The sequence below is a fragment of the Marmota monax genome, unplaced genomic scaffold (genome assembly GCF_021218885.2).
Source record: "Marmota monax isolate L192 unplaced genomic scaffold, Marmota_monax_Labrador192_F-V1.1 WCK01_AAM20220418_F8-fsc00362, whole genome shotgun sequence".
In the NCBI taxonomy this organism is placed as follows: Eukaryota; Metazoa; Chordata; class Mammalia; order Rodentia; family Sciuridae; genus Marmota; species Marmota monax.
In genome coordinates, this window is record NW_026694757.1 from 852,450 (window position 1) to 880,400 (window position 27,951).

The 27,951-nt window shown below is 60.2% G+C and overlaps 2 protein-coding genes and 1 long non-coding RNA gene across 5 annotated transcripts; 1 reads left to right on the forward strand and 2 right to left on the reverse strand.

Moving 5' to 3' along the window:
• Positions 1-3,804: 3,804 nt before the first annotated feature.
• On the reverse strand, positions 3,805-19,620 carry Tmc6 (transmembrane channel like 6). 3 transcript variants are annotated; one of them, XM_046424920.2, is made up of 23 exons: positions 19,495-19,620; positions 18,323-18,418; positions 17,590-17,680; positions 16,241-16,287; positions 15,897-16,035; positions 15,667-15,803; positions 15,464-15,559; positions 15,006-15,164; positions 13,278-13,383; positions 13,043-13,139; positions 12,618-12,875; positions 12,317-12,507; positions 11,201-11,381; positions 10,295-10,450; positions 9,879-10,030; positions 9,605-9,784; positions 8,643-8,738; positions 8,389-8,464; positions 7,458-7,591; positions 7,086-7,262; positions 6,853-6,931; positions 5,225-5,292; positions 3,805-4,123 (listed from the first exon to the last, which is right to left on the reverse strand). In XM_046424920.2, the coding sequence occupies exons 5-23, from the start codon at positions 15,950-15,952 to the stop codon at positions 3,973-3,975; spliced, it is 2,550 nt and encodes an 849-aa protein (XP_046280876.1). In that variant the 5' UTR covers positions 15,953-16,035; positions 16,241-16,287; positions 17,590-17,680; positions 18,323-18,418; positions 19,495-19,620; the 3' UTR covers positions 3,805-3,972. The 3 variants fall into 3 exon arrangements, with proteins under 3 accessions (XP_046280876.1, XP_046280879.1, XP_046280878.1); XM_046424923.2 differs by having other exon boundaries at positions 11,201-11,345; positions 19,495-19,618; XM_046424922.2 differs by lacking the exons at positions 18,323-18,418; positions 19,495-19,620 and adding an exon at positions 18,021-18,124.
• Positions 18,530-27,396, forward strand: Tmc8 (transmembrane channel like 8). The gene is given in 17 exon segments (XM_046424919.2): positions 18,530-19,708; positions 20,216-20,469; positions 20,628-20,776; positions 21,137-21,286; positions 21,495-21,577; positions 22,046-22,182; positions 22,438-22,585; positions 22,675-22,845; positions 23,093-23,232; positions 24,663-24,786; positions 25,118-25,215; positions 25,404-25,587; positions 25,713-25,843; positions 25,954-26,112; positions 26,428-26,506; positions 26,943-27,006; positions 27,009-27,396. Coding segments are annotated over 17 exon segments (2,757 nt in total). The 5' UTR covers positions 18,530-19,177; the 3' UTR covers positions 27,164-27,396.
• LOC131423423 (uncharacterized) lies at positions 23,827-26,944 on the reverse strand. The gene is made up of 3 exons (XR_009225003.1): positions 26,591-26,944; positions 24,390-26,522; positions 23,827-23,939 (listed from the first exon to the last, which is right to left on the reverse strand). It is a non-coding gene; the product is annotated as an uncharacterized LOC131423423 (long non-coding RNA).
• Positions 27,397-27,951: the final 555 nt, after the last annotated feature.

Sequence of the window (27,951 nt, forward strand, 5' to 3'; positions counted from 1 at the left end):
AGAATCTGTTTATTTGGGGGTTTTGTTGGGGATTTATTTTTCCTTTTTTTTTTTTTTTTTTTTGACCTTTTATTTTGAATTTAAGATGTCTGTAACTCTGAGATTAAAAAACAAGTTTGTGGCTCTTAATGTTTTTCCTCATAGAATGTGATTGTTGAAGAACATGCACCGAAAGTTGCTTTCAACAGTACAACGCTTTGTTGAATCTTAATAAATTGCAATTTTTTTCTTGGCTGTTCAAATTAATGTGTTTTTTGTTTTTCAAAAACAGATACTATCAACTTTGATTTTGTATGCTGAAACTAGGAGTTGTCCTGTGTAGGACAAATTCTCTTTCTTTTTGATATCTTCAAGGTTTATATATAGTTAAACTCTGAATTTTGGTTGTTTGACGTATTTTATCATTTGCTTTCTGGCTTTGCTATTAATGGTTAAATCTTAATAATTATTGGGAAACAACAGTTTTCAAGCTCTCCACTACCAGCGGCCACCTGTCAGCCTGGTGCATCTGAGAAACAGTGCCGTCTGGAAGAACAGCAGGCTGATCCTGGGTCTGCTAGGGTGCACTGAGGACCAACCCTGTCACCAGGACCCAGTGTGGGCATCAGAAATTATCAGAGAAGGCCAGGCACGGTAATGCACACCTGTAACGCCAGCCTCAGCAATTTAGCAAAGACCTGTGTCAAAATAAAAATGGCTGGGGATGTGGCTCACGGGTAGGGCACCCCTGGGTGCAATCCCCAGCACCAAAAAATAACAATCACAGAAGCCAGGTGCAGTACTTTCACGCCCTTGGTCCCAGAGAAGAGTACAACAAAGGTCTTCTGTGTTTCCTGGACGTTTTATTCATCTGTTTTTAAACACTGCCTTAGCTTAACTTCTACCAAGCTTTTGTACCAGTATGGTGGGACTTGCCGTGCTGAGTAAAGCAGCAGCAGCCTTGCCACAGGATTCCAGGTGGCAGATTTGAAACCGTTTTCTCACTCCATCCTGGAACACTTGCAGCCTGAGCTTGATGTGTTGGTGCTTCTGTTTGATCAGTACCGAGAGTGTCTCTGGACAACACCCCAAGTGCCCGTCAAGACCCCTCAGGGACTGGAGGAATGACTCCCCTGGCTCTTGTGCATCAGTCCACCTCCTGTCAGCTGGCCCCCCGAGAGGGTGGCCAGCCACTGGCCCTGACCAGCCTCTTCTGAAAGTTGAGAAGGGCCTTAAGAGGGCCATACGCAGAGGAAGATGGAGTTCAGAAATGGGACCTACCAAGTGCACTTGGCATTCAACACTCCATCAATCAGGAGCTGCACCTTGGCACTATGTGCAGACATTCAGCAAGGGGTCGATTTATGCCAGTGTGCTGAGGGTGGGTGCACCTGCTTTTTCTCCCCCAGGAGAAGTCCAGGGCCTTCAAGTTGCCCAGCGGGAGCAGCACGCTGCAGGCACCATCGGATTTTAAGAGTCTGAGGAGGGTGAGGGGCAGGTTCAGAGCAGAGTGGGGACCCTGTGTGAAGGCCTCAGGGCTGGACAGGGGTTCCTGGTATCCAGGGGGGAAGAGGCCTGAGTTCTGGAGTCAAGGAAACTTGGGTTTGGAGCTATTCCTGCACCAGCGTGGAAGGTTGGTGGAGAGGGGTGCTCAACAGAGGCGGCGTGTCAGAGAAAGCTGGAGAAGAGGTACAAAGGGAGCCCAGAACATGGACGGAAGACAAGGTCAGAGGTGCCCAGCAGCTGGCCTGTGTTTGGTGGGAAGAGGAAAAACAGGGGCAGCAGGCATTTCAAGAAAATTCCTTGCAGGAAGAGAACCTTTGGCTGAACTGAGAGAAACACCCAACGCAGGATCAAAAGGGAACATGCACTCAGTTTCCAGCTTTGCACATCAGCTCTTCTCCACTGGCTTCCTGCTGACAAGCCACCGTATGAGGAATGTCCCCTGATGGAGTGCCGCACAGCTGGCCTCAGGGCCCAGAGCAAGGGTAGAATGACCTGGCGGTGCTTAAATGCCAGTGCTAGGCACATGTAAACCAACTCAGGGTCCCTGGGGTGGCAACCCCAGTCTTAAAATCCCCATCATTCCCCTGTGCAGCCAAGATGGAGAAGCAGAGACGGTCGCCTTGTCCTCAGTCTGCGTACTACGGCCGCTCCCCTGCACTGGCATCGCAGTTTGCAGTCTCCAAGTCTTGACTTGATTTCATTTGGCAGATATAGTGAGCTTTTTTCCTTCTTTATTTTTCTTCGTTTTTAAGTAAATTTAAGTGCAGGGGCTGAGGAGTAGCTCCCTGGGTTTGAACTGCAGCACTACCCAAAAACTCAAGGGTGCCAGGCACAGTGCTAAGCACTTACAGAAGCTGTGTCATTTGCTACAGTGGTCCCAAGAGATGAAGAACTGGAGTAAGAGAGGTCACAGAGCATGCCCAAGCCCATCCACCTAATCCAGAGGACCTTAAGGCCACATAGTGAGTCCAGAGAACAGAACCACTGGGAAGTAAAGAAGGAAGAGAAGTGACCCAAGCAGTCTTGGAGCTACCAAACCTCAAGTGCACAGGTGGGCAGCAAGCTGAAGACAGATAGGAGTGGGCACAGAATTCCTTCCTCTCCGGGAAACCTGAGTTTGGCTCTATAAGGCCTTCAATTGATTGGATGAGATCCACCCACATTATTCAAAGCTGTTAACCGCACCAGCAGCTTCCCTTACAGCAACCTCTGGATTCAAATCCAAAGAAGTCACTGGTGCTACAGACTGGCCTGACACAAGACTGGCAGGACACTAGGTAATTCTACAAACACCATGGTCAGCTTTTTGAGCATCTGTCAGAGTAGCTTGTCCTGGTCTCATGGAGTTGTAATGGCCTCAGTAAATCCAGACTGACGGCAGTGCTCAATCACACCAGCAGTGATCCCCATCCAACACAAGGGCTGTGATGGAGAGGTCAGCACCTCCTGGACGGGACCTGGGGACTCCAGGTCAGTTGCACACTTTCTGGACTCTCCACTCAGTTTCACCCAGCAGCACCATGTCCACAGATGGAGCCAGAATTGTTCCCTAAGGTCAGTACCTGCTACCTGCAGATGTCCCTCAACACTGCTCGACTTGGTTCAGCCATGACTGGTGAACCACAGGAGTGATGGCAGCTGCCTCTGGACTTCTGTCCCTGGGAGGGAAGGCTCCAGTGAGCAAGGGCCCAGGTGGGGGACAGCTGGTAGTCAGCATGAGCTTCACTCTGCCTGGCCTTTTCCGGATTCCGCTAAAAATCATGAGTGGCAGGGCCATTGCTGCCCCTGATCCTGTGCGCATCTGTAGATCAGGACACTGGGGCTAGGAGTGGAAGGCTGTGCCCACTCCCTGTGTCCTCAAGTCTAAAGCATTCCACAGGCTCAGCCTGCCAGACCCACCCCTACCCCCAGCCAGCCATGATCAGGCCTGCCCCAGCCCGTGGGCATTCCACACATCAAGCCCCATCCACTGCAGGACCTGGTGCTGGTGGCTCCTCTCCCCAAGGCTCCTGTCCTCCCTCAACATCCTTCCCTAAATTTGCTTCCCCCACTGGTCAACTTATGGCCCTGGACACAGCCTGGACCTGCCCATCTACCCTGCAGACACAAGTCCTCTCCCAGATACAGGGTCAGGCTGGTCAGGGGCACTGCCTCCAAGAGTTTGGCCAGCAGAGGGCCCCCTCTGGCCCAGAAACTCCATGGCCCCTGGGCCAAGTTTCCACAACACCCTGCCACACAGACACCTTGAGCACTGCAGGAACCCTCTATACATACCTGGCCAGGCCCAGGTTCCAAGCACAGCCTCCTGAGACAAGCCCATTTTGCAAAACCCATTTAATGTAAATAAATAAGAGTCCCAGATGGGGCAGGGCCCCCTGGAGGCATGCAGGCCCCACCTGCCCACTCTCTGCGCTCCATCTTCAGCTCAGCTCAGCCTATGGAAGGGGGAAGCAGGGTCACACCACCATCCTAGTGTCCCACGGGGTCTCAGATCCTCGTCTCTGCCTGCCAGGATGTAGTGACGGAGCGCAACTGGGGGTGCTGGGGGAGCCTGCAAGGCCCCTCACTGTCCCACCAGCTGTCCCCTCCGTCTGCAAGCAGGGCAGAGGGCATCACGGCCTCCTCGTTCCTGTGAGCTCTGCCAGAAAGGAAAGTCAGTGAGGGCCCAACAGCATGGCCAAATGCCAAAATTCTTTCCAAGAGATAATCTTTAAGTCCCTGGCAGAACTGGAGGCCTCCCAAGGCTGAGGGAGGATGGAGGCAGGTGAGCAGCAGGCTGGAGTGGAGACAGCCACTAGATTCACCTTCCATGGATTTGCTTGGGAGAACTGAACTGTGTGAAATTTCCACTTTTGCTGGTCAAATGCTGTCACATGTCAACAATTTTGTGTGATGTAAGCAACAGGCAGCAGCCCTGTGCTGTCGGCATGCTTCCTGTGCAGGCTGCAGCAGTGGAGGGGCTCAGGGAACACGGTGCCTCTACCCGCAGTGGCGACTGGGTGATGCCAATCCCTCTACCTGGGGAAACCAAGGCCAAGAGTGCATGACCTCCAGGTCCCCAAGGATAGTTCAGGGGCCAGCATGTCTGACCAGTGAGTGACTGAGTAAGGGTTTTATTCTGAGATGCTTCCAAACACAGGCCTGCTGCTGGGGAGAAGTCCTGGTGGCCGTAGCTACAGACCTGCAGATGTGACTCTGGGGCCAGCTTCTCCATTTCCCAAGCAGATGGGCCATGGAGGAAGTGGGAGAGCCAGGCGTGTGTGGCTCTGCACTCATACACACTTGTGCACGTACGTACTGGTGTATGTCCACCAGGCAGAGGGAGCTGCGAGGCCACCCTCCTGTGGCTATGTGCATGTGTAAGCTGAATAAGTGGGTCTGCGTCTCAGCCATCTCCCTTGCCCACAGGTAACAATGAAGGCTGAAGCCAGCAGAAAGACTGCACAGTCGGGCTATCAGGCCTTGACAGGAAGGAACCATGTCTGTGCTTGGCCAGCCCAGCCTTGCTGCAGGGCAGCCACAGCAGAGGCTGACTCTGTGGGGAGGTGGCCCAGCTGGGCTGGCACTTCATGGCTCATGAAGAGAGAGAGCACTGGGGCAAGGGTGTGCAAGGCTTTGGCTCCTGCTTCCTCCTCCCAACCCACCTCGAGTCAGCAACCCAGAGAGATGCTGGCTATCCAGCCCCGGCCCCTCCCACTCAACTCACAGAGGCCTCTTCCCCCCCCCTCAAGCCCTTCACCTGCTCCTCTCCTTCCTCTCGTAGACAGAGTGAAGCCTGTTGATCAAGAAGATCTTGTCTTCTCCCTCCTAGGGAGGTCAGAACACAAGAGGTGAGAGACAGAAGGTGTCCATCCCTGGGTCCACCCAGAGCTGGCCTGTTCCAGACCAGGCGGCGGAGCTCACCAGGGGAGTCAACAGCTCCAGGAGCAATTTTGTTGGTAGCCAAACAGATTGGTTCCTAGTGCCTGGTGACCTGGCTCTGCCCCAGAGCACCCTGCAATGTCTACGGTAAAGAGGGGCCACAGGCTCCTTGTGGCACCTCGTCTTCCTCTAGCAAGTCATTGACAGAAAAGGAGAGGATGGAGCTGGGCGCCATGGCCATGCCTGTCGTCCCACTCGCTCCAGAGGCTGAGGCAGGAGGACAGGAGGAGGCAAGTTCCAGGCCAGCCTCAGCAACTTAGCAAGAAGTGTCATGAGAAAAAAAGGGGGGGGGGGGGGGCTGGGGACGTGGCTGGGTGGTAGAACAGCCCCAGGTTCCAGTATCAGAAAAGGAAAGGCTGTTTACTCTCCTGGCCGCCAGCGAGGACCCCAGGAGGGCCACAGGAGCAGCCATGCCTGCCCTGCAGCCCCTGAGGCGGACTAGGAGCAGGGGCTCAGCCTCGTGCACACTGTGCACCAGGGTCCACCTGGACAAAGGCCTCTAATTCCAGAGAAATGGAGGACAGCTGGGACTCTCCTCCCGGTGCCACTGTGTGCCTCCCCACACAGTACCCCAACGCAGTGAAAGGTGGCATGGAAGGGCAGGAGCCATTTCACCAAAAGCCTGCTTCTGATGGTGTGGCCAGACGAGATCATCTCGGCCAGACACCTGGCTTTGAGCTCAGCCCCAGTGTGAGAGGCAGGAGCGGGGTCTATGTGGCTGTGCCATTTACCACCCAGGAGCCATCCCTGAGAGCTTCCCCCTAGCCTGACCGCTTCCACCCTTGCTCCTGACACCAACGGCAGACACCAGCCCCTGACCTCCATCAGGGTGAGTGCTAAAGAGAAGCCCCAGGCCCAGTCCTGGCCGGACATCTGGAAACTGGCACCCACAAGCCAAGGTGGCCCAGTGCTCGTCAGAATGGCACTGGATGAGGTCAGAGCTCAGGACGGTTCATTAAGGCCACCACTGGGAATCTGCAGGGGTCACAGTCTAGCACCCTGAAGGAGATGATCCCGCCACAGGCCAAGGCATTCCTGAGAAGAGGCCAGCAGGAGTGACCAGCCAGGAAAGTGCCTGTGTCTCCTTAATAAAGAAATGTCTTCCAGCCTCATTGCCCTTCTTTGTCCAATGAGAGCACTGACCAGGACCCGCCTTCCAGCATGTGTCCCTGGAGAAGACCAAAAGCCATTTCCAATAGTTCAGAAACCCTGCCCAACACTGCACCACAGCAGGGCCACACCCTCAAACTGGAGTCCCCGTGGTGCCCCTGCATCCGGGAGCTCTGGCCAGAGCCCTGGTCCTGTCACCTCTACACCTGTTTAACCAAATCACGCCTATAAATCCATGGAAACTACCATCCAAGATGCTCAGGGGAGGGGTGCAGGGCCTGGGGGAGCTGGCCGGTGACCAGGCATCCCCCAGGTGTGGAAGGGAGGGAAACTCACATTGCGGATCTGCTCCTTAAGGAGGGAGATGACCTTCCGCTGGCCCTTCACCACCTGGATGTTGAAGTAGATGATGGCCCTGCAGGAGATAGTGGTCAGGCTGACAGCAAGTGGCAGGGAGGGCCAGGACAGGATAGTGCCCAGAGCAGGAGCCTGGGGGTGGGTACTCTCTGTGCCAGGGCCCCATGGCAGGCTGCATCCTGTCAGGAGGTCCCCGGAAGCCCTGCACTCACAGCAACAGGGCAGATGCCAAGAAGAGGAAGAAGGTGCTCTCCACCAGGTACCGGTGCAGCCAGGGCACCCAGGAGGCCCCGGGGCCCGCACTCTCCAGGTGGCGCACCCACACCCTGCCTGCCTCATACATGGTGTCCAGGGTCCGAAAGGGGCCGCAGGTGCTCGAGGGCTTCACCCTGAGGGAAGAGGTTAATGGGAACCCTCTGGGCAATGGGCCCTCCACCCACTTCCCCCCCAAGCCTCAGAGGAAGGCAACCTCCACATCACTCCAATTCCTAGGCGGGTCCTCCAGCCAAGCACCACCACCCCCAACCCAGGAATGCACAGAAAATGGCCAGGCCTCCTGCCCACCCCATCTCAAGCCTACTCACTGCCACACGGCGTAGCAGAGGAAGATGGCGGCACCCAGGAAGGAAGGGAAGCAGAGCAGTGTGAGGAAGACCGTGCTCATGTGCGAGGCCAGCCAGGGCCTGCGGGGAGCTTGGCAGTTGGCCATCAGGCTAGCCTGGGGAGAAAGACCACAGTTTGCCACAGCCACAGCACCTTGGAGGGCCCTTCCCAGACCCAGGGCCCCAAGGGAGGAAGGGCAGTGGCCTGGAGGGTGCCGTGCATTCCAGGACAGGACCTGGACCTCACTGTGCTCACTCTACAGGACTGTGGCAGCCATGGGCAGAAAGGCCAACACTGGGAATCTGAGCACAGGGCTGGAAAGAGCCAGCAGGGCTTCCCTCCTCGCCTGGAGGGGGCACTGAGGCACATAGGACACACTGCCCAAGGTCAAGCCAACAAAAGGGTTGAACCCAGGGCTGGGCACAGCTCAGTTGGTAGAGAGCTTGCCTCGCATGCACAAGGCCCTGCGTTCAATCCCCAGCACCACAAAAAAAAAAAAAGGGTTGAGGCCAGCAGCCACCTCCACTGACTGAAGGTTGACACTGTGCCCAGCTCTAAGTCTGACCTTTCCCAGCCCTGCAAGGGCACTGGTCCCACCATGCAGGTGAGCAGATGGAGGATCAAGGAGAGCTCAGAACCAGTGTGGGCAAAGTCGCTGGCTCTCAGCCCTGAGCATGCCTGCTGAGAACAGTACCCAGCACCCAGCACAGCACAGGCCCCAATGAGACCTCTGAACCCAGTGCCTGGCTTGCCCAAGGCAGGGACACCAGGCACATGCCCAGCCCTAGGCCGTGGCGCCACATAGTTGGACAGGGAAGAGTCTGCCCAGCCCGGGGCACCTATGGGCTACCAGAGCTGTGTGCCCACCCACTGCTGCTCCCCCACCAGCTGCTCACCGCTCAGCCATATTACCTTCTTGACCAGGAAGAGGAGCAACAGCCTGAGGACCTGCACAGCCGGCAGGAGAGGCGAGAAGAGGACCCCCAGCCTGGAGGAGGGGCACAGCCAGTTGTCAGCACCCCCACCTCCTGGACCCAGCTCAGATGGGAACAAGCTGCCCGCACCCTCTGCTGCTGCAAGGGAGGCCACCCAGGGAAAGGGTCACGGACCACAGTGCTCTGCCTGCCCTAGGAACTGGGCAGCCAAGGCAAGTGGGGGCACCTCACCAGGTCAGAGTCTGCCCATAAATCAGGTCCAGAACATTCCTTGCAATATCGAACTCAGGTTTCCGCCTCCTCTTGAGCTTCCTCTCCGAGATGAGCCTGGGTAAAGAAGGGGCCTGACTGGTGGGCAGAAGACCCTCATCCCACCTTGGAAGGCACCAGGTTGGTACACGTGGCCCTCCCCACACAGGCACCCAGCCTGTATCAGGAGAGAGAGCGGCCATCCTGGAACATTCAAGGACTGGACACTGCAACTGGCCCCACTCAACCTTTCTCTAAGTTGGTGAAGATACACCTGACCTAAGCACACAGCGGCAGCAGCAAAAACTGCAAAGTTTTTTAACAATCTTGTTTTTTATTACTAAACTCATATATTTAAAAAAAATAAGGAAATAAAAATCATCTGAAGTCTAGATTCTATAATAGCCCACCAGTGACACTTTGAAGATGCTCTCCACTCTCTTTCCTCTTTTCCTTTGAAGAAGGCTAATACTACGACACATGTATCTCTTAGACACCTCATTTTCCTTTCCAATCTAAAAACACGACCCAAATCAGACACAGTGGCGCACACCTGTAATCCCAGCAACCCGGGAGGCTGAGGCAGGAGGATCTCAAGTTCAAAGCCAGCCTCAGAAACTTAGTGAGGCCCTGAGCAACTTAGAGATACCCTGTCTCTAAATAAGAAATAAAAAGGCTGAGGATATGGCTCAGTGGTTAAGGGCCCCTGGGTTCAACCCCCAGGACCCCAAAAAATAAGTAAAAATTAAAAATAAATATATAAATAAAACACATCGCATTCCACCTCCTGCACCTTCTGGAAACTTCAATAAGCTTTGGCATGATGCAGATGTACGAGGGTGGGAGGCCCCACCGGTCTGAGGCCCTGCCTCACTGCCCAGGTAGAGTGTCCAGGTGACCAGTACAGGGTGGGAAGCCAGCCCAGCCTATCCAGACCCCCTTGCCTCCACACCAGCTCCCCAAACAGCGTGTCGAGCAGTGCGAACAGGAAGTCCATCACCATGAACCGGTACAGCTCCTGGCCCACGAAGTCCTCCCAACACTGGCCCTGCAGGGCAGCCACCCTGCGGCCCAGCCAGTGGTAGCAAAGAATGCCTAGGATGGCCATCTTGAGGATGAGGTTCCTGCACAGAATGGTGGAGGTGAGTGCGAAGGCCAAGGGAGGGGGCCAGCAATAGCAGGCACACCCGGGGAGCCCATGCCCGCCCAGCCACACACCTGCAGATGGACACGTACACCTCCAGCCCCGGGGACTCATGCCGCTCCAGGGCAGCCAAGCCACGGAACAGGTAGGAGGCCCCCAGGTTGAGGAGGGAGACCACCAGGGGCAGAGCCAGCAGCCTCGCCTCCTGGCCGGCAGACTCCGGGCTCTGCAAGGCACCAGGGGAGGGATGCGGTCACTGAAGCACCGCACCAATGGGGTCACGTCCACTCTGACTGACGGGCTCTGAGGGGGCAGAGGGGCTGTGGGAAGGGGCCCAGGGGCAGAAAGCCAGGCAGCACCTCCGTGCCCAGGAGTGGCCCACCCAGGCTCAGTTCACAAATCCAGGAAGTCCAGAGGACAGGGGAGGGCGGGGAAGAAGGAGGGAGACTGCAGCCCAGCCTGAGGGGTCCTGCCCGGCCCCTGCCCGCACCTGGATCGTGACCTCTGAGAAGACGAAGACGGCCACGGAGCAGCCCAGCATGGTGCCCAGACACAGCAGCCATGCCAGCCCCAGCAGGACCGCCCGCCGCAGCCGCCCACGCAGGCTCTGGGGGCTCCTGTGCAGCTGCCACTCAGCCAGCAGCTCCTGTGGGGGCAGCAGGACCTGTCACCTGGCCCACAGCACGAACGTGCAGATACACAGAACACAGGCAGGACAGAGGGACAGGTGGCTGCCAGGCTCCCTGTGCAGCCCGCACCTCCTGCTGCCCCAGGCCTCCCCGCCTCCCCATCTCCCCGGCCCCCTCTGTCTGCCCCAGCAGCATCTCCAGGAAGCCTCCTGAGTGCCAGCCAGCTGCCCTCTGTTCCCGTGGCCCCTGAGGTAAGGACACATGCCCCCCCACAGGAGCTGCCAAGAACCTGGTCACAGCTGAGCTCTCCACAGCACAAGACCCAGGACGGCAGAGGACTTCCACAAGGCCCCGCGCCTGAGACCTTGGGCAAAGGACGTGACCTCTGTGCCCACTTTCTCTCTCGTCCTCCTTACTCACAGGGCCACTGTGGCCATTCAGTGACTAAAGGAAGGTGGTGGGCAGTTATCACCCCAGGGCCGCAGGACAGGAGGGCACAGACCCCAGAAAAGGCCCTGGGAGGGAGTCACCCTCACCTGCTGGGGCTCCGGCAGAGCCCTGCTCACCCCCCAGGGCCGGGGGAGCCCGAGGCCGTGTTGGCAGCACTGGCCCCGCCTGCACATGGCAGATGACCCACTGCGCCCCATCCCAGCCCTCGCGGCCAGCTCACAGACGGCTCCCGGGACACCTCAGCCCGGGCTGGCTGCAGGGACTGGCAGGCTGGTTTGGAGTTCTGGGGCCGTGGGGCAGGGCAGGTGGCCGCTCACCTTCAGTTGGGTGCGGATGTTGTCCTGCTGGAGGCGAGAGGCCCGCTTCTCAGTCACCTTGTAGTCCCAGGAGCAGAAAACGGTGATGGCGTGGACGCCCTTGGTGCTGCCCACCCGGTAGCTCTCCCCAAAAGCATGCGACATGCTGGGAACAAGCAGAGATGGGCAGGGTGACGGGGGCCTAGGGGAACAGAGGCCCAGGAGGAAGACAGGACAAGCCCTGCAGCCTCCTCTCTCACCTTGCCCTGGGCAGCCATGCCCTCAGCTTCCTGCCCGGAGTGGACTGCTGGCCGCTCTGGGCCAGCCCTGTCTGCCACACGCCCACAGGAAGATGAGCCAGGGCTTCACTCACCAGTAACAGACACCACATGGAAAACACTAGGCTCACCTCAGGGCCTTTGCATTGCTCACCCAATGACCACAGCACCTCCCTTCTGTTCTTCTGCCCACTCTTACTTAACCTTCCCAACACCTGTGCAAACGCCCCCAGGGCCCGGACTGTCCCAGCCCATTCACTGCTCTTTTCCCAGGGACAGCAAGCTTCTTTAGGTTAGGCCTCATGCTTGGGTACCTTCCTGCCCAACACTTGAGGGAGGAATGGACAGGTGGATGGGTGGGTGGGTGGATGGGTAGATGGACAAATGGGTAGATGAAAGTAAGGATGAATAAACAGATAGATGGGTAGATAGATAGGCTAATGGATGGATGGGTGGGTGGATGAGTAGGTGGATGGATAGGTGGATGAACAGGTAGAGGGATGAATGGACAAAGGATGGAAGGATAGGTAGATGGAGGGATAGAAAGATGTATGGGTAGACGGGTGGGTGGATGGGTGGGTGGACAGGTGGGTACATAGGTGGATCAATGGATAGAGGGATGGATGGATGATAAATGGATAGGTAGAAGGATGGATAGACGGTGGGTGGATAGGTAGAAGAACAGGTAGAGGAATGGGTGAATGGATGGAGAAAGGATGGATGAATGATGGAAATATACATGAATAACGGATGGACGGACAGGTGGGTGGACAGATGGGAGGACAGATGGGTGGAAGGAAGTGCCACTGGACATATGGGTGGTGCTCAGAGCCAGGATCACGTGGCAGAAGGCCATTACCTGTAAACCAAGGAGATGCAGGTGATGAAGAAGGCTGCCCCCATGGTGAAGAGGTAGGCCAGGGGCATGTTGTAGGGAAGGCTGCTGGCCCCGGGGCTGCACTGGTGGCCATCCCGCGGAGGGACGCAGGGCTGGTTCAGCGTGGCGTTGCTGTAGTACCCATAATACATGACAGTGTGGGTGAAGCAGCCCTGTGAGGAGGCAGAGCCAGGTCAGGACCCCTCCCGCCCAGCCCACCCGCCCTCAGGCCTCCAGAGGCAGGGGCCGAGTCAGGGCAGAAGGTGGCCCAGGGGCTCCTCACCCCGCCTGTGAGGAGCTCCAGCCCTGTGAAGGCGGGGGCAGGGTCCGGCGGGCCGGGCGGGAGGGCAGCTTGCACCCCCGCGAGGAGGCCCAGCAGCAGCAGCAGCAGCAGCGCGTTGAAGGCCAGCAGGGTCTTGAGGAACAGGAAGTAGGAGAGCACGCTGGAGCCGAACTGGCCTCCGATCTGCTTCAGTGTGTGGCGCCACGGCCTCGCGGCGTGCAGGCCCGAGAGCAGCGCCAGCCCTAGGCTATGCAGGGCCTGCGGGGACAGTGACAGGAAGGCTCTAAGGGCTAGGACCACACAAGTCACCCGCGGCCCCAAGGCAAGGCCAGGATTAGGAGGCCACCATCAGGGCAGCAGCAGAGGAGCGGTCACCCACCGCCTGGCCCCACTGCACACGAGGCCCCAGCCCCACAGGCTCCTACCAGGATGCAGGCGTATCTGAGCCGGCTGCAGCAGGAAAAGACGCCCCCACGGTCCTGCCGGGCCCTCCGCTTCCCCCTCTGAATCTGGCTCTTCTCTCTGGGGACAGGGGCTACTGTCAGTGACCGACCCTCAGAGGGGCCACCCGCCCACAGACTTGAGACCCTTCTCTCTGGCCACTTTCAGCTTAATTGAGGAAGTAGGTCTTGAGGCCATGCGAGGCTGGGGGACACTCACCGCAGGCAGCGTTTCTCAGCCAAGTTCAAGGGCATCCCCCGGAGCATGTGGTCCCGCTGGACCACCGACAGGCCCTGAAGCTCCTTCACCAGGAGGCCTTGCTTCTCTGTAGCGAGAGAGGCTCAGCTGATGCACGGCATCCCTCCCTTCTGCCCATGGCCAGGGTCCTGGACAGGTTATCACCCAACACAAGCTCTGTACCCTGCTGCGGGGCCTGGCTGGCTCCTCTCCAGGTGCGGCCAAAGCCAGACCCAGGCCAGCAGTGTGAGTTACCACCCAGCCCACACCCCCTCCTGCTGGCCAGATAGAAGGCTCTCAAGTCTGTGGGCTCGTGGCCCCCAGGAAGGACCCAGGCCCCTTTGAGGTTCAGCCACTGATGGCAGCCTCTGTCCCTCCCCTCCCTCCACCCCCTGGAGCCCAGAACCCCTTCTCCTGTCTCCACCAGGCCCCCAGAAACCTCTGGGCCCAGTGAAACCCCACCGTCTCCCATCACCTCCCTGCTGTGCTCAGCCTTTGCTGGGAGAAGTTGAGGCAGGACCCAGCCTGGGTGCTCAGAGCCCTGACGTCAACTGCCCCCACACACTGTTTCTGAGATGGCCTGGCCAGGGCACTCTTTTTTTTTTTTTTAATATTTATTTTTTAGTTTTCGGCGGACACAACATCTTTGTTTGCATGTGGTGCTGAAGACCGAACCCAGGCCGCACGCAGGCCAGGCGAGCGCACTACCGCTTGAGCCACATCCCCAGCCCTGGCCAGGGCACTCTGAAACCTCAACAGTAAGAGTTTTAGGACCCAGAGCCGGGGTGTGGCTCAGTCATAGAGCGCTTGCCTAGCGTGTGCAAGGCCCTGAGTTCCATCCCAAGCACCACAAAGAAAAATAACTGAAGAGTTCCAGGACCCACAAGAGTTCTCCTTTCATCTAAGAAGTTCAAAGCCCAACATAAGGTTAGGCCAGTGGCAGCAGATAGGCCACACAGGGTCAGGGGCCAGTCAGTCACCACACTTGGGGTCTGAAGCATGGGTGCCGCCTCCCTACATCCTCACAACGAGCAAGGAGGTGAGTGCTACCTTAATCCCAATTCCACAGATAAGAAATGAGCCTCGGGGAGCTGAAACATGGCCTGGTCCCAGAGTAAATGGTGACTGGGGCATCTGCCCTCACCCAGGGGCCACACCATCCTGTCCTGCTCCATCACCTACCAGACCCTCCCCACAGCCTCAGCTACTCAGACAGGCTGGGGGGGCTCCTGCCTCAGGGTCTCTGAATCTGTCCTCTCTGCTCTGGTCATTTCCAGGAAGCTTCCCTGGACCCTCTAGGCTGGGCTGGCTCTCAGGACGCTCTTCTCGGAGACTGATCTGAGCCCTGATCATCTGCTTCTCTGTCTCCTTGGCTCATGTCTGTCTCACTGGGCAGAAGGGGGGATGCATGAGGGCTGCACTGGTCTACTGACCACCATTGCGTGTCCAGTGTCAAAACCGCCCACTGTCAGACACACTCCCATGCTCCAGGGCACGTGGCAAATGCTATTCAGTGCCTGTTGGGCATGGCCCGAGCTGTCTGCAACCTGAAGCCCCCACTTGCCTGCCCCTGAGAGTCCCTGAGGAGGGACCTCAAGGAAGAAGGCTTCCTCACTCTGTTGCACCCCAGCCCCCTGCCCACCTGGACCTCCTGCCCACCTCCCTGCAGGCTGGCGTTCAACACCGGGGCTCAGGCCCCCACTCACTCACCATCCTCCTCGAGGGCCCTGGGGCCCAGCTCCAGGTCATACAGGCGGAGGCTGGGCCGGGCAGAGCGCACCATGTCGCCGAGCAGGGGCCGGCTGCCCCGGCGCCGCAGCTTCACCGTCCGGTTGTAGTACTGGGAGATGATGGCCCCACGGCTGCGGCCTAGGAAGGTGCGTGGCAAAGTGAGGAGGACAGAGTCAGGCCGGACCTTGCCAGCCACCAGGACGGCTGTCAGCACCAGGCCTCCCCATCCCTCAGGTCTTCCCAGGGCCCAAGACAATTCCTTTATCAGAGACCTCAGGACCCACTCATTCCAAAGAACCCAGCAAGGCAGCGTGGGGTAGCGCGGGGCCTCCAGGCAGCAGGCGGGGTGGCCAAGAGCCAAAGGGTCTGGCTCAGAGGTGCACAAATGCCCAGGGAGGGGGTCGAAGCCAGCAATGAGGGCAGAGGCTCCAACTCACCGATGGTGCGGCTAGGCATGCTGGCCAAGATGCGGAGTGTGGCTGCGCTGTGGACAGGGGCACCCTCTGACCCCAGGAGGGTCTGGTGACCACTGCCTATAAAAGAAGGAGATGTCCCTGCCCAGCCACTTTGCCCACCCCATGGCCAGGAGGGTTATCTCCAGCTCCTGTCCACTCTTGCTAGCCTCCAGGCCTGGGCTCACCTGGGACCCCCAGGGTTCCGGCCACCAGCTGCCTCTGCTGCAGTTCCAGCTCCTCCTCCGCCAGCTGGCTCTGCTCTTGGATGAGCTGGTGGAAGGAGTCATGCACCTCGCTCTCCTCATAGGGACTGGGCTCCTGGCTGCCAGGCGGGAGAGGACGAGGGAATCCAGGCTCCAGCTCAGAAATGGTAACACAGCCACCATCCACCAGTCCCCAGCCCCAAAGCACTTACTCCTGGTCCCCTAGAGCCTCAGGGACATTGAGGACCAAGGCCAGTGGCTGGGCCATGTCTGCGGTCCACGCCCAGCCCGTCTGCAGACTTAGGGCAGCTCAAACCCTGGACACCACCTCTGGAGACTCCCACTGCCCATCTGATGAGACAGAGACAAAGTAAACCCTCAATGCCTGGCACACATCCAAATAGCCTGCTCCCTGGGGGACCAAGCTGCCTGCCCCCTCTCCTATCCCCCACCCACAGATAAACAAATGGTCAGGGGAGTGACCCCAAGTAACTCTCATGCCAAAATGGCTGAGGAAGAGGGAAAGAGAGAAAAGAAAGGAAGGAAGGGTGTGGACCTGCAGTTCCCATCAGTTTCCTCGATGTCGTCAGAGGTCTCTAGTGCCTGGAAAATGAGGAAGGGGTGGGTGCCTGTGGACGCTGCCCTTTTCAGGCCCTCCATTCCCAGGGTGCTGCCCCAGGGACACCTTCCTCTAGGACAAAGGTCAGGGCAGCTCAAGGCCTTGCCTGTGCCTGCCCTGTAACCCCAAAGCCCTTCCTCTAGCAGGAAATCCGCCAGGCAGCCCTGAACCCTGCCCCCCCCCAGCGGAAGCAGCACACAGAAGGGCTCCCTGCCCCCACCCCACTGAGTGCTCCACTCTGGCACTCCAAGGTCCTCTAGTCCTCAGGAGACTGACTCCCTACATTCCATCACCACAGGGTGGCCATGGGGGAGGATGCTGGACCCAAACAAGCCCCCTTTGTGTTGGCTCTGGCGTCACCCAGCACAAGTGGAGCCAGCATGGCCCTGTGTGGGGCTGGGCCTCTGGGCCTAGCGCCCTGTGGGAGTGGGGTGCCCAACACTGTTGCCGATGGGCTGACTCTGCAGAACTCCCGCGGGACACAGGCCCAGCCCTGGCCTCAGTCCTCTCTGCCCTCCATCCTCCTTGCCCTCAGCCTCAGGGAACCAGGAAAGTCGGTTCCTTTCAGGAGGCTTCCCCGACCAGCAACAGCACAGTCCCTGCAGACTGGTGACCACACTGTGCCCAGCCTGGTATCCTCGACACCTAGGACTGAACAACCCAGGTCCTGCCCTCCCTCTAGTAGAAACATAACTGGTGGAGGCCACCTAGAGCCTTAGAGGTGGCCCCCACCGGGCCCCAAGTGTAAACTAGCCAAGCAGGGTTGAGGGGTCCCCTGGAACCCTTCTCTGGGCAGACAGACCCTCCCAAGCTCAGATCCACAAGGGGATGGGAGGTGCTGGGGGCTGCGGACCAGGGTCCCTGGGCTCCCCGGCACGCCTGACTTCAGCGGGCGACACCCAGTGCCCCGCCCCAGGCGGGCCAGGTCCCAGCGTTTCCTGAGCCGAGCCAGGTGGGGAGCGCCGGGGCTGTTTTCAGGAACCCGCACCCTGAGGACAGCGACACTACCGGGCCGCCCCTGCCTCGAGCCCCGCGCGGCGACGGCGACAGGGCCGCGGAGCAGGCCTCCCGCCCTGGCGCTGCCCGGGCTGGGCTCCCGCTCCCAGCTCCGGTGCCAGCCAGAGTCGGCCCTGGGAGGCCCTCTGGGAACTCGCTGCCAAGTGGCCTCGAGGCCGAAGGAGCGCGGCCCCGCGGAGCGGCCCGCCGCAGGCCCAGCGCCACCCCACCCCACGCCACGCCGATCTGCGACCCCGCGGGGACCCCGCGCCGGGACTCGGGCCACTCACCTGGGAGGCGCCGGGAGGCGGGGCGGTGCGCCCGCGAGTGGCTCACCTGTCCCGCAAGGGCCGCCGGGAACGGCGCTCTGGGCTCCACGACCTGAGGGAGGGTCAGTGGGAGCGAGTGACAAAGGGCCCCCCCAGGGGGGGCGATCAGTGACTGTCGCAAGCCTGGAGGGCAGAGGGAGCTGCACCGCCAGCCCCGCGAGGCGGCGGGCATCGGTCACGTGACCGCTCCCTCCGGGTGTGCCCAGCCCCGCTGGGGCACCGGCCGACTGCGCCCTCTGCCCGCCGACTTCCGACCCTTCTCGCCCGGTCCCTGGAGTCTGCGCAGGGTGAGGGGTGACTGTCGGCCTCCAGGCAAACTCCGGCCCAAGCCCCCAGTTTTTGTAAGACGCGGTTTCCCCAAGTTTCAAAAGGGGACAATCATCCAGACCCACCCACTTCCCAGGGCGAGGGACTGTCAAAACCCGACGGTGCGCAGCCTTTCCACACCGTGTTGGGTAACCCCTGCCTCCCGCGCCTCCAGCGCGACATCCGCCACACCCCCAGCTCCGCCAGCGGCTATCGCCCCCTTCTGCTCGGGGCGGGGTTCCTGTGGCTTATCTAGTAAAAGTTCTGGCGATTCCTGTGAGCCAGCGGGCGGGAGGGGGCGCAGAGGAAGACAGCGAACTTCCCAAGGGCTGCGCCCACTGCTGGGTTTTCTGTTATTCCCTACAAGCACTTCAAGGCAGGCACTGACCTTCCTATTTCGCAGATAAGGAAACCGAGGCTGAGAAAGGATGGTCAGTCTCCAGGGTGCCATCAGCCAGCACAGGGGCCTTGGTCCAGCTGGGAGCTGTAAGCAGGAAACTGACTTTGAGACACCTCTCCCCCAAGCTCATGAGAAGGTGGAGGGGGCTGAGGCAGACACGTGACTGAACAGGAAGTCGAAGACCGATGAAAAGATGGGGCCCTCCTGGGGGGGGAGGTCAGGACTCCAGAGAGCATGCAGGAGTGCGAGGACTTCATGAAATCTGTGGGAACGGGTCCAGGGATCTGAGCTTGGACCTGAAGGGAGAGGCCAGGTGGGGCTTCCTCGCAGCTGTAAGTGTGGTTCTCAGGTGGGCTCCCTGGCGCATGGAGGCCCAGCCCCGCCCAGGCCCTGTACCCCTCCCGCCTCTTCCCCGGCCCTTCTCTGCATGCCCAGGCGCCGTGTGCATGGCCCCAGGTGAACGCAGTTGGAGCAGTGCCACTTCCTACACACAAGAGCGTTTGAGGCTCTTCCCCCTGCTCCCCCAGCCCACTGCGCCCACCAGCAGCCAGCTTGGGGGCTGGCACAGAGTGGGATCTGGAAAGCAGGAGCGGGGTGATCAGGGAGGCAGAAAAGCTCTGGGAGGATTCAGAGCTGGGATGACGGGGCTCTGAGGGAGGGGGACAAGGAGAGGGAGGTAGGGCTGGGCTGCAGAGCGTCCCGGGGATGAGGCCCGGGAATGCCGGGACAACTCCGAAACGTCCAGCCGGGAGGGGCGCTCCCGGCGCCTAGGGTTGCTTCCCGAAGGCTTCTTACGGGCCAGAAGCCAGGCCCGTCCCTGGACCTGGGCAAAGGGTGGTGCCAATGATAGAGGCGGGAAGTTCAGAAATAACGCCAGAGGCCTCTGCAGATCCAGGGGCCGGGTGCGCTGCTTCCCGCCTGAAAGCGACCTGCGGCGAGCAGTTAAGGAGCCCAGCCCTGCACCCCGCCGCCGCTGCCCGAGGGTCGGTCCCGGCTCCCACGCCAAAAGAGGGCGCGAAGGGGCGCACGCGCTGCAGTTGCAGGGGTCCGAGCGTGGCCCGAGGGCAGCGGAGCCCGCGACGCCCGCAGGGAGCTGAACCGGACCCCAGCCGGCGCGCACCGGGCCTGCCCAACCCCCGGAGCCGGCGCGCGGCTCTCACCTGCGCCCCCGCGCCCCACGGCCGACAGGAAGCGCCTGCTCGGTGCAGTAGACGTCCGTGGAAACGGCGGGGAAGGCGGGGGCGAGCCGAGAGGGAAGAGAGGCAGGGGCGGGGAGGGCAGGGTTCCTGTCATGTGACCCCAGCAGCCCGCCCTCCCAGCGCTGCCTGGAGTGGCGGCGGCAGCCAGAGGAGGGGGCGCCTCGGTGGTCCCCAGGTGAGCTGGATGCAGAGCCTGGTGGAGGAGGAAAGTGGAATAATTGAGTCTGAAAGCCTGGGGTGGGGTGTCATAACCGCTGCAGAGGCGGCCTTGGGGTCCCCTGCTCCCCTTCCCACGGCTGGGGCTGTAGCCACGCCTCCTCTCCTGGGTCAGGTGAGGGGCCCTAAGCAAGCCCAGGCCTGGGAGGCTGGGTGACCAGAAGGAAGACAGAGCGGGGTCCCAGGACGTCCAGAGCTGGGGTGCTGCAGTTTGCCGCATCCTAGAACTGTCCCGGCTGGCAATAGGGTGTCTTCCTGAAGGGGAATGGGCACATGAAGAGGGGCGAGAATGTGGTTTTGCAAAGGGTGACCTGCAAGGCCTGTGGCCACAGGTGACTAGGGAGTGGGAAGAGCGGGCATGTTCTCTGACCTTTCACCCCATTTGACAGATGGGGAGACTGAGGCCCTGTGCCATGTGTCGCTTTGAGAGGTGGAGCTGGACTTAATTCACATCCTGACCCTGCAGGATTCTCTTTTCACTCGGGGCATCCCTGGGCCAAGGCCCCGAGGCTCACCACCTGGCACCCACATTCTTCCTGGGAGCAGGGGGACGGCCAGGATGCTGCGACAGTGGTCGGGACAGTCGGGGCAGGCCCCGGGGGAGGCAGAACCCCCACCTGCAGGCGAGGAGCTGTGGGAGCAGGAGATGGAGCGGCTCTACGCCTCCCGGGCGCCGGTGCGGACGCTGCCCTATGCCATCGTGGACAAGCGCTTCATCCGGTGGGTGGCCGGCCGGGCGGGGGCCGTGGGAGTGGAGGGCCTCCAGGTGGCCCAGTCTGATAGAGGGTGGAAAACCCCAGCAGCCCGATGGCGCCCTCTGCCTGGCGGGGTGGGCAGGACGGGTGACTCAGGGGCGTCCCGTCGCCACCCCATCCCAGGCACCTGCGGGAGCCGAATGGAGTGAAGAGCTCGTGCTGGCAGCGGTGGCAGTGCAGGTGGCAGATCGCACGACGACGCCTGGGGGAGGCGGCGCACCGGCTGGCCCAGGGCTTCGGGCTCTGGGAGGGGGCTCTCTACGAGATCGGAGGTAGGGCCCACGACGACCCCTACTTCCCACCTCCTATCTCTGGGGTCCCAATATCCAGTTTCGAAAGGAAGAGGGCACCATCCCTCCGGTCATTGCCGGGGTCCACCCGCAACGATCAGCCCCTCCACCCTCTCTCTCACACACACACCCTCAGCCTCCCAAAGGCAGGTGCAAACCACGATGGATGACAGCACCCTCTGGAGGCCCCCGGAGGTACTGCGGGGAAGCCTCGTGCAGGTCAGCGAGCTGGGCACCCCCGTTGAGTGGGCTGATAGGCACTCCAAGCCCATGCCCTGGCCCAGTCGGATCCCAGTCGGTGCACCTGTGTCTCCCTCGCCCGCCCTGCTCTTCTCCCCACAGGCCTCTTTGGCACCGGGATCCAGTCCTACTTCACCTTCCTCCGTTTCCTACTGCTGCTCAACGTGCTGACTGTGGGCCTGACTGCCAGCATGGTGCTACTGCCCCTGGCCTGGCTCCGCCCCCCGGACCCAGGCCCCGCCCAGAACTTGAGTGAGTACTGCAGCCGCCCCCTGATCCTCCGGGCACACCCTGGCATGCTGCCTGTGCCCAGCCTGGACTACCCTGCCTTGACTTTTGCATGGCACACTTCAGACACATCCGCAGTGTCAGGGTTGGGGCTAGACTCACCAGGGCAGACTGTTGCCCTTGCCCTTGTCATGGAGACTTCTCTCTATTGGTCCCTCCCCCTCCTCAACAGCCCTGCAGTGCCCTGGCAGCCACCAGCCCCAGATTGGCATTCCGAAATTCCACAATCAACTTTGGAATGTTTTAACTGGCAGGGTAAGTGGGGTCACCCTGGCCATGGTCCAGGGGTCCTGAGAGGCTCCTGCCCCATCCCAGGACTCTTGGTTTCTAGAGAAAGGTCTGCCACAGAGGCTGGTGGGGCCCACAGTGGGGTCAGAGAGAGGCTGGCCTCCCCTGGGCCTGCTACATGTGCAGCACAGACCCACACACACCTGGGGCCCTCAGAACACAGCTGGGGTTGGGGGTTCAAGGAACAGGAGCCCATAGCGTGAAGTCCAGGCCTTTGGGACTGCAAGCCATCAAGTGGCCCTCAGGGTGGACCCTAGGTCAGAATCCTGGTTCTGTTCCCCAGAGCTGACCCTGAGCAAGTTGCCTCACCTCTGAGCCTCTGCAAGGTGGGAGCATTCTCACCTGGTGGGTTACTGTGGGTGAGGAGTTCCCCCTAGGAAGGGCTCAGTACAGAGCCTGGACGCACCTGCTCGGGGTCTCCTTCCTCGTCCCCAGGCCTTCACCAACACCTATCTCTTCTATGGCGGGTACCGGGCGGCGCCCGAGAGCAGCTCTGCATACAGCATCCGCCTGGCCTACCTCCTCAGCCCACTGGCCTGCCTGCTCCTCTGCTTCTGTGGGACCCTACGGCGGTGAGTAGACCGTCTTCCCTGACACCCACTCCTGTGGTGGGGACCCCCAAGATAGCAGATAGACCCCCGTTTCCTAATCAGTAAGGCTCCTGGTGGTTCCTCAGCCCACACTCATGCCTCCCCAGCTGCAGACCTCAGGAGCAGGGGCCACTATGTCCCCAGCCCCACACACACAGGCCTCCCATGCCCAGCCCAGAGCTGGGCCACTGCTAAGGCCGAGGGGGAGCCCCCTCCTACAGCAGTCTGTGCCCCCAGGATGGTGAAGGGGCTGCCACAGAGGCTTCTCCTGGGCCAGGACTACAGAGCGCCTCTCAGTGCCAAGGTCTTCTCCTCCTGGGACTTCTGCATCCGGGTCCAGGAAGCGGCCACCATCAAGAAGCATGAAATCAGCAATGAATTCAAGGTGTGTGCAAGAGGGAACCGAGTGTGAAGCAGTGTGCGAATGAGTCGTGTGTGCGTGAGGGCATGTGTGAGCGAGTGTGCGTTTCACAGGCAGAGCTGGAAGAGGGCCGGCGCCTCCAACTGGCGCAGCAGCGGTCCCCCACCCAGAGGGCCTGCCACCTGCTCACCTTCCTGTGGGTCAACGTCCTCATCGGGCTCCTGGTGGTTGGGGCCATCAGTGCCATCTTCTGGGCCACCAAGTACTCGCAGGACAAGAAGGAGGTACCTGGCAATTGCCTTCCTTTCATTCTGCCAGGACTGAGGGAGGGGACAGGAATCCCACTGTGCAGACTGGGAACTGAGGCCCAAAGAAGTCAAAGCGGCCATGACCTTGTGGTCTGGCCTGTGGATGTCCTGTTGACAGAGCTCTGGATCCTGCCTGTACCCATGTCATGTCTAAGGGGCCAGAGGGGCCGGGGAGTGCACGGGGTCCTGCTCTGCAGGCTCCCTGACCTGCTACACCCCACAGGAGGACCTGTTCGTGGTACTACAATATCTCCCCCCAGGGGTCATCGCCCTGGTCAACTTCCTGGGTCCTCTGCTGTTTGTGTTCCTGGTCCAACTGGAGAACTACCCACCCAGCACCGAGGTCAACCTCACCCTCATCTGGTGAGCACACCCTCGGGGGCTTGTGGGACGAGTCTGTCTCCTGCTGTCCTGGCTGTTATCTGGCACCTGGGGGTCCCAAACCGGGAGGCTCCCTGTGTTAACCACTGCACCAGAGGGCAGGCAGGTGGGCTTCCTCGGCCCCGAAGGAAGCCTCCATTCTGGACCAACCACCAGCCATTTAGAGGGACGGGGGCTTTTTGTCCAGGAGACATTGCAACAGGCTTTGCCCATTTAGAAAAACACAGCACGGGCACACAGCTCCCTGAGGGCTTTACACCCCTAACTTGACAACCAGCACTCGGCGTGAGAAGTCCCTACCACCCTCATCCCCGTTGGGTGGACAAGGAAACAGCCTCCCAGGGTGAAGTGCCCAGCCAGGCCTGACCTCAAGTTGCCTTTGGGTACAGGTTCAAAGGCAAGGCCTCCTGCAGCCCATGTTCCTTCCTAGCTCAGCACTTGGTCCTGTCTCTGCTCCAAACTCCTCCCAAGGACTCCTCCTGGACAGGCTCCTGAGCTCCAGCGGCTTCTCCTTCCTCCTGCTACCCGACCCTCTGGGACCTGCTTTTCCCTCTGCTTTCCTCACATCAACTGTGGTTGGCCTTGAAGCTTTATTTTTGTAGTAGGTTAGAAATGTGCGCGTGGGAGCTGGAGATGCAGCTCAGTGGTGAAGCGTTTGCCTAGCGTGCGTGACACCCCGAGTCCAATCCCTAGCATTGCCAAAAAAAAAAAAAAAGAAAGAGAAAACTTTACACGTGTTAAAAAATTCAAAATGCTTAAAAGGATAAAAGATTTAAAAAATAAGCTCCCACCCGCTCCTGCCTCCCAACCTCCCTCAACTGAAGAACCACAGTTCCCCGCCCTTCTGGCCACACATGGGCACTGCAAATGTCCCCCGAAAATAACATGCATGCAATGGTTTTAGGCCATCAGAGCGACACGGTCCAGTGAGGCATTATTTAGTAAGCACGTGCTGCATGTGCTCATGCTATGTGAGATCAGGTCAGCGGGCTAGGATGTCAGTGAGCAGCAAAGCAGCAGAGAAAGGAAGACCTGGGGGCCACCGTGCAGCTGGGTGGCAGGGCCTGTGCTCGCATGTGCGAATCCCTGGGTTTGAGCCTCAGTACTGCAAAATAAATAATAAATAAGGACAGTCTCACCTGTTCTGAGAGGCCCAAGGTCTGTGTCCTGCAGGCTTGTCCCACATGAGTTGCTAAGCTGAGAGGTGGAGTAGGGTAGCGGATTCTGTTGTGTTTCCCAGACCTCTTCCCCATGAATGATCTGGGGACTCGGATTCTGGGAACACCCTTTGGGGAACACTGCTGTGGACGGAGCAGCTGGAAGGAGGCTGGGCCCTAGAGTTAGAGGGGGCAAGGTGTCTCATGGACTCCACCCGGCGCCCAGCCCCTGACCCAGTGCCTGCCTGCCCACAGGTGCGTGGTGCTGAAACTGGCCAGCCTGGGCATGTTCTCCTTCTCCCTGGGCCAGAGCACCCTGTGCATCGGCGGAAACAGAACCAGCTGCGAGGCCTACGGCTACAACGCCTGTGACTACCAGGTAGCCGGCAGCCTGGGGCCTGTCCCTCCCATTCTTCTCAGCAGGGCTCCCCTCCAAAACCAGACAGAGCCCTGGAGACTCCTTGGCCCCCCGAGGTCTCACCTCTGTGAGAAGCTGGGAGCAGAGCGGCCACACCGCTGCCCATACCCAGGGGGTGCTCCTGTTCCACACACGCTCAGGCCATGCAGCCCCCCTGGCTGGGGGACCCAGCTCCAATCTAACCCCGAGGTTGTGTCCCACTGGAGGAAAGGCTCCTGAACCCCTCAATGAGTGGGTGGGGCAGGGAAGCCTGGTGGTGGTGGGTGCTGACCGCCCCCTCCTCTGCACCCAGTGCTGGGAGAACGCAGTGGGCGAGGAGCTGTACAAGCTGATCATCTTCAACTTCCTCCTCACCGTGGCCTTCGCCTTCCTGGTCAGCCTGCCTCGGAGGTGAGCCATGGGGGGCCCCCAGGGAGGATGCCCCGGGGCTACCGTGGGCATGGTTGGGGATGGCCAGTGGACACAGCCAAGGTCAGCCAGGCATTTCCATGTGGGTGAGGGTGTAATGGTCCCTGGCCATGACTGATGTGGCCCACACACCCCTCTTGCCTGGTGGGCACGTGGACACCCCCTGCCAGGCTGCTGGTAGAGCGATTCTCAGGCTGGTTCTGGACTTGGCTGGACCGAGAGGAGTTTCTGGTGCCCAAGAATGTGCTGGACATCCTGGCAGGGCAGACGGTCACCTGGGTGGGCCTCTTCTTCTGCCCTCTGCTCCCCCTGCTCAACAGCATCTTCCTGTTCCTCACCTTCTACATCAAGAAGGTGAGGGCACCCAGTTGGGTGGGAGCAGGAGAGCTGGGCTGTGGCCTTCCGCCCTCCCTCACTTCCTGGGCCTCAGACTGGGGGCCGCTGCCTGACGATTCCTGCTCACCCTTGCTCACCCCCAGTACACCCTCCTGAGGAACTCCAGGCCTTCCCCACGGCTCTTCCGTGCTTCCAGCTCCACCTTCTTCTTCCAGCTGGTGCTGCTGCTGGGCCTGCTCCTGGCCGCAGTGCCCCTGGGCTACGTGGTCAGCAGGTGAGAGGAGGACTGGGAGGCCGGCAGAGGCAGCTCCTCCCTGGGGCCCTGACAACTGTCAGCTCCTCCCTGGGGCCCTGACAACTGTCTCTCCACCTCTCCTTCTCCAGCACCCACTCCTCCCGGGACTGTGGACTCTTCACCAACTACTCAGCCCCCTGGCAGGTGGTCCCTGAGGTGGTGGCCCTGTGGCTCCCGCTGCCTGGCCAGCGTGCCCTCAACTACCTCAGTTCCCATGCCTTCAGCTTCCCCCTCCTCATCCTGCTCAGGTGCCTCAGGGTGGAGGACCCCTGGGAGGGTGCCCTTTTCCTGGGGGTGGAATAGGACTGGCAGCCCCTGGCCAGTCTCCTGGGATCCAGAAACCAGACAGGAGTTGCCCGGGGAAGCAAGTTCCCCAAGAGAGGTGGCCTGGGGGTCCTCACGTGCCTCCCTGTAAAGCAGGAGCCTCTGGGCTCGGCTTCCTGTGTCAGGGGACTGCAGAACCCCCCCCCCCCGGGAGGGGGCGAGAGATGCTGTCTCCCCTTGAGGAGAGAGGCCCCTGTGGTGGGAAGGGTGGCTGACCTTGCATCCCTGTCCTCCCCAAGCCTGGTCCTGACCGTGTGCGTGTCCCAGTCCCGCGCCAACGCGAAAACCATCCATGAGCTCCGGAAGCAGCTGGTGTGGGTGAGTGTCCGCTGGGCTGGGGAGGGGACATGGACTTCAGAGGACACCCTCTCAGGGGTGTGGGGCCTGAGGCCTGGGACCGACCCGAGGTTGAGGTTCTCGGGGGTTTTATCCTGGTGAAGAGGGTGACCTTGGCTGGGGGTAAAGACAGGTAAGCGGAGGGAGCAACCGGTTCCACTGGAGCAGGACTTGAAGCTCCTCCACCCTGCAGCCTGGGAGCGGGGGCGTGGCCTATGGTCACTAGGAGGCGGTCTTGGGAGTGGTCTAGGGCGGGGCCTCTGGTCGTGTTGGAGGAGGGGCCTGTGGGCGGGGCCTCAGACACGTCGGGGGGCGGGCATTGGAGAGTAACCTAGGGATGGGCGGGGCAGAGCCTGCTGGGAACTGGTGGGCGTGGCCTTTGGCTTCAGCCCACAACCCGCCTCTCGCTCTCCCGCAGCAAGGCCGGGAGAAGTGGCACCTGGTGGAGGACCTGTCACGGCTGCTGCCAGAGCCGGCCCCGAGCCCCCTCTCTCCCGAGCTTCGCGCCCACGGTCCTTCTACCCCGGTTTCCCTTGCCCAGGATCCCCGGGCCCTTCCCGGGTTGTTCCCACTGGGCTGAGCCCCGGGTGTCCGGGCCCCTCCTCCAGATTCCACTACCCCAGCGGCGGGGCTCTGTAGCGCGGACCCCACGTGCCCTGCCTGGACCCACTTCCTCCCCAGGCCCTCTTAGCCCATGCTCCAGAGCCCTGGTGACCACTGCCCCTCCCTGCTCCCGGGCCTCCCCCAGGACTCCCCAGAGAGGGCCAGCAGGAAGACATAGGGAAATTTCTATCATCTATATTTTTATCTTATCCCTTCGAGTTTCCTTTTTTGTTGCTGTTGACGTTTTATAATACACACGTATATTAGTATGTGACGGCTGAAGGTAACTTTCAAAATACATCAACTGGGAGTGCTCAGAAGTTGCTTACCCAACGGTGTACTGCCATAGTTTGAAACCCTCTCCCTAGGCTGGGCCTCCTGCATGCCACCCACTTGGCCCTCCACATGTAGGGAGCCCACAAAGGTCCCGGCCATGGTCAACAAGGGGCAGAGCTGGGATGTGAATGGACCCAGAGGCATGGGCTGCAAGGCCACACTGGACCCATATGAGAGGCCATTCCAACCGTGACCACAAGGGCTCACTGCAATGGGAGGGTGTTGTCAGCCCCTCCCTTGAAGGCTCCTCACTGTTCCATCCTCTCAAACCTGTGTCATCAAGGGCACCTCAGGAAGCCAGAACCCAGCCTTCCACACAACCTGTCCTCCAGCCTGCTCACTGAGCTGACCTTGAGCCCCGTGAGGTGAGTGGGAGCCATGTGCTGTGAGTGTGGGCTGCAGGAGCTGGCCTGACCATCACAGCCCCAAAGGCAGGGCTACTGAACCCACAGTTCCCAGCCTCCGAAAACACGACCCTGAGGAGCTGT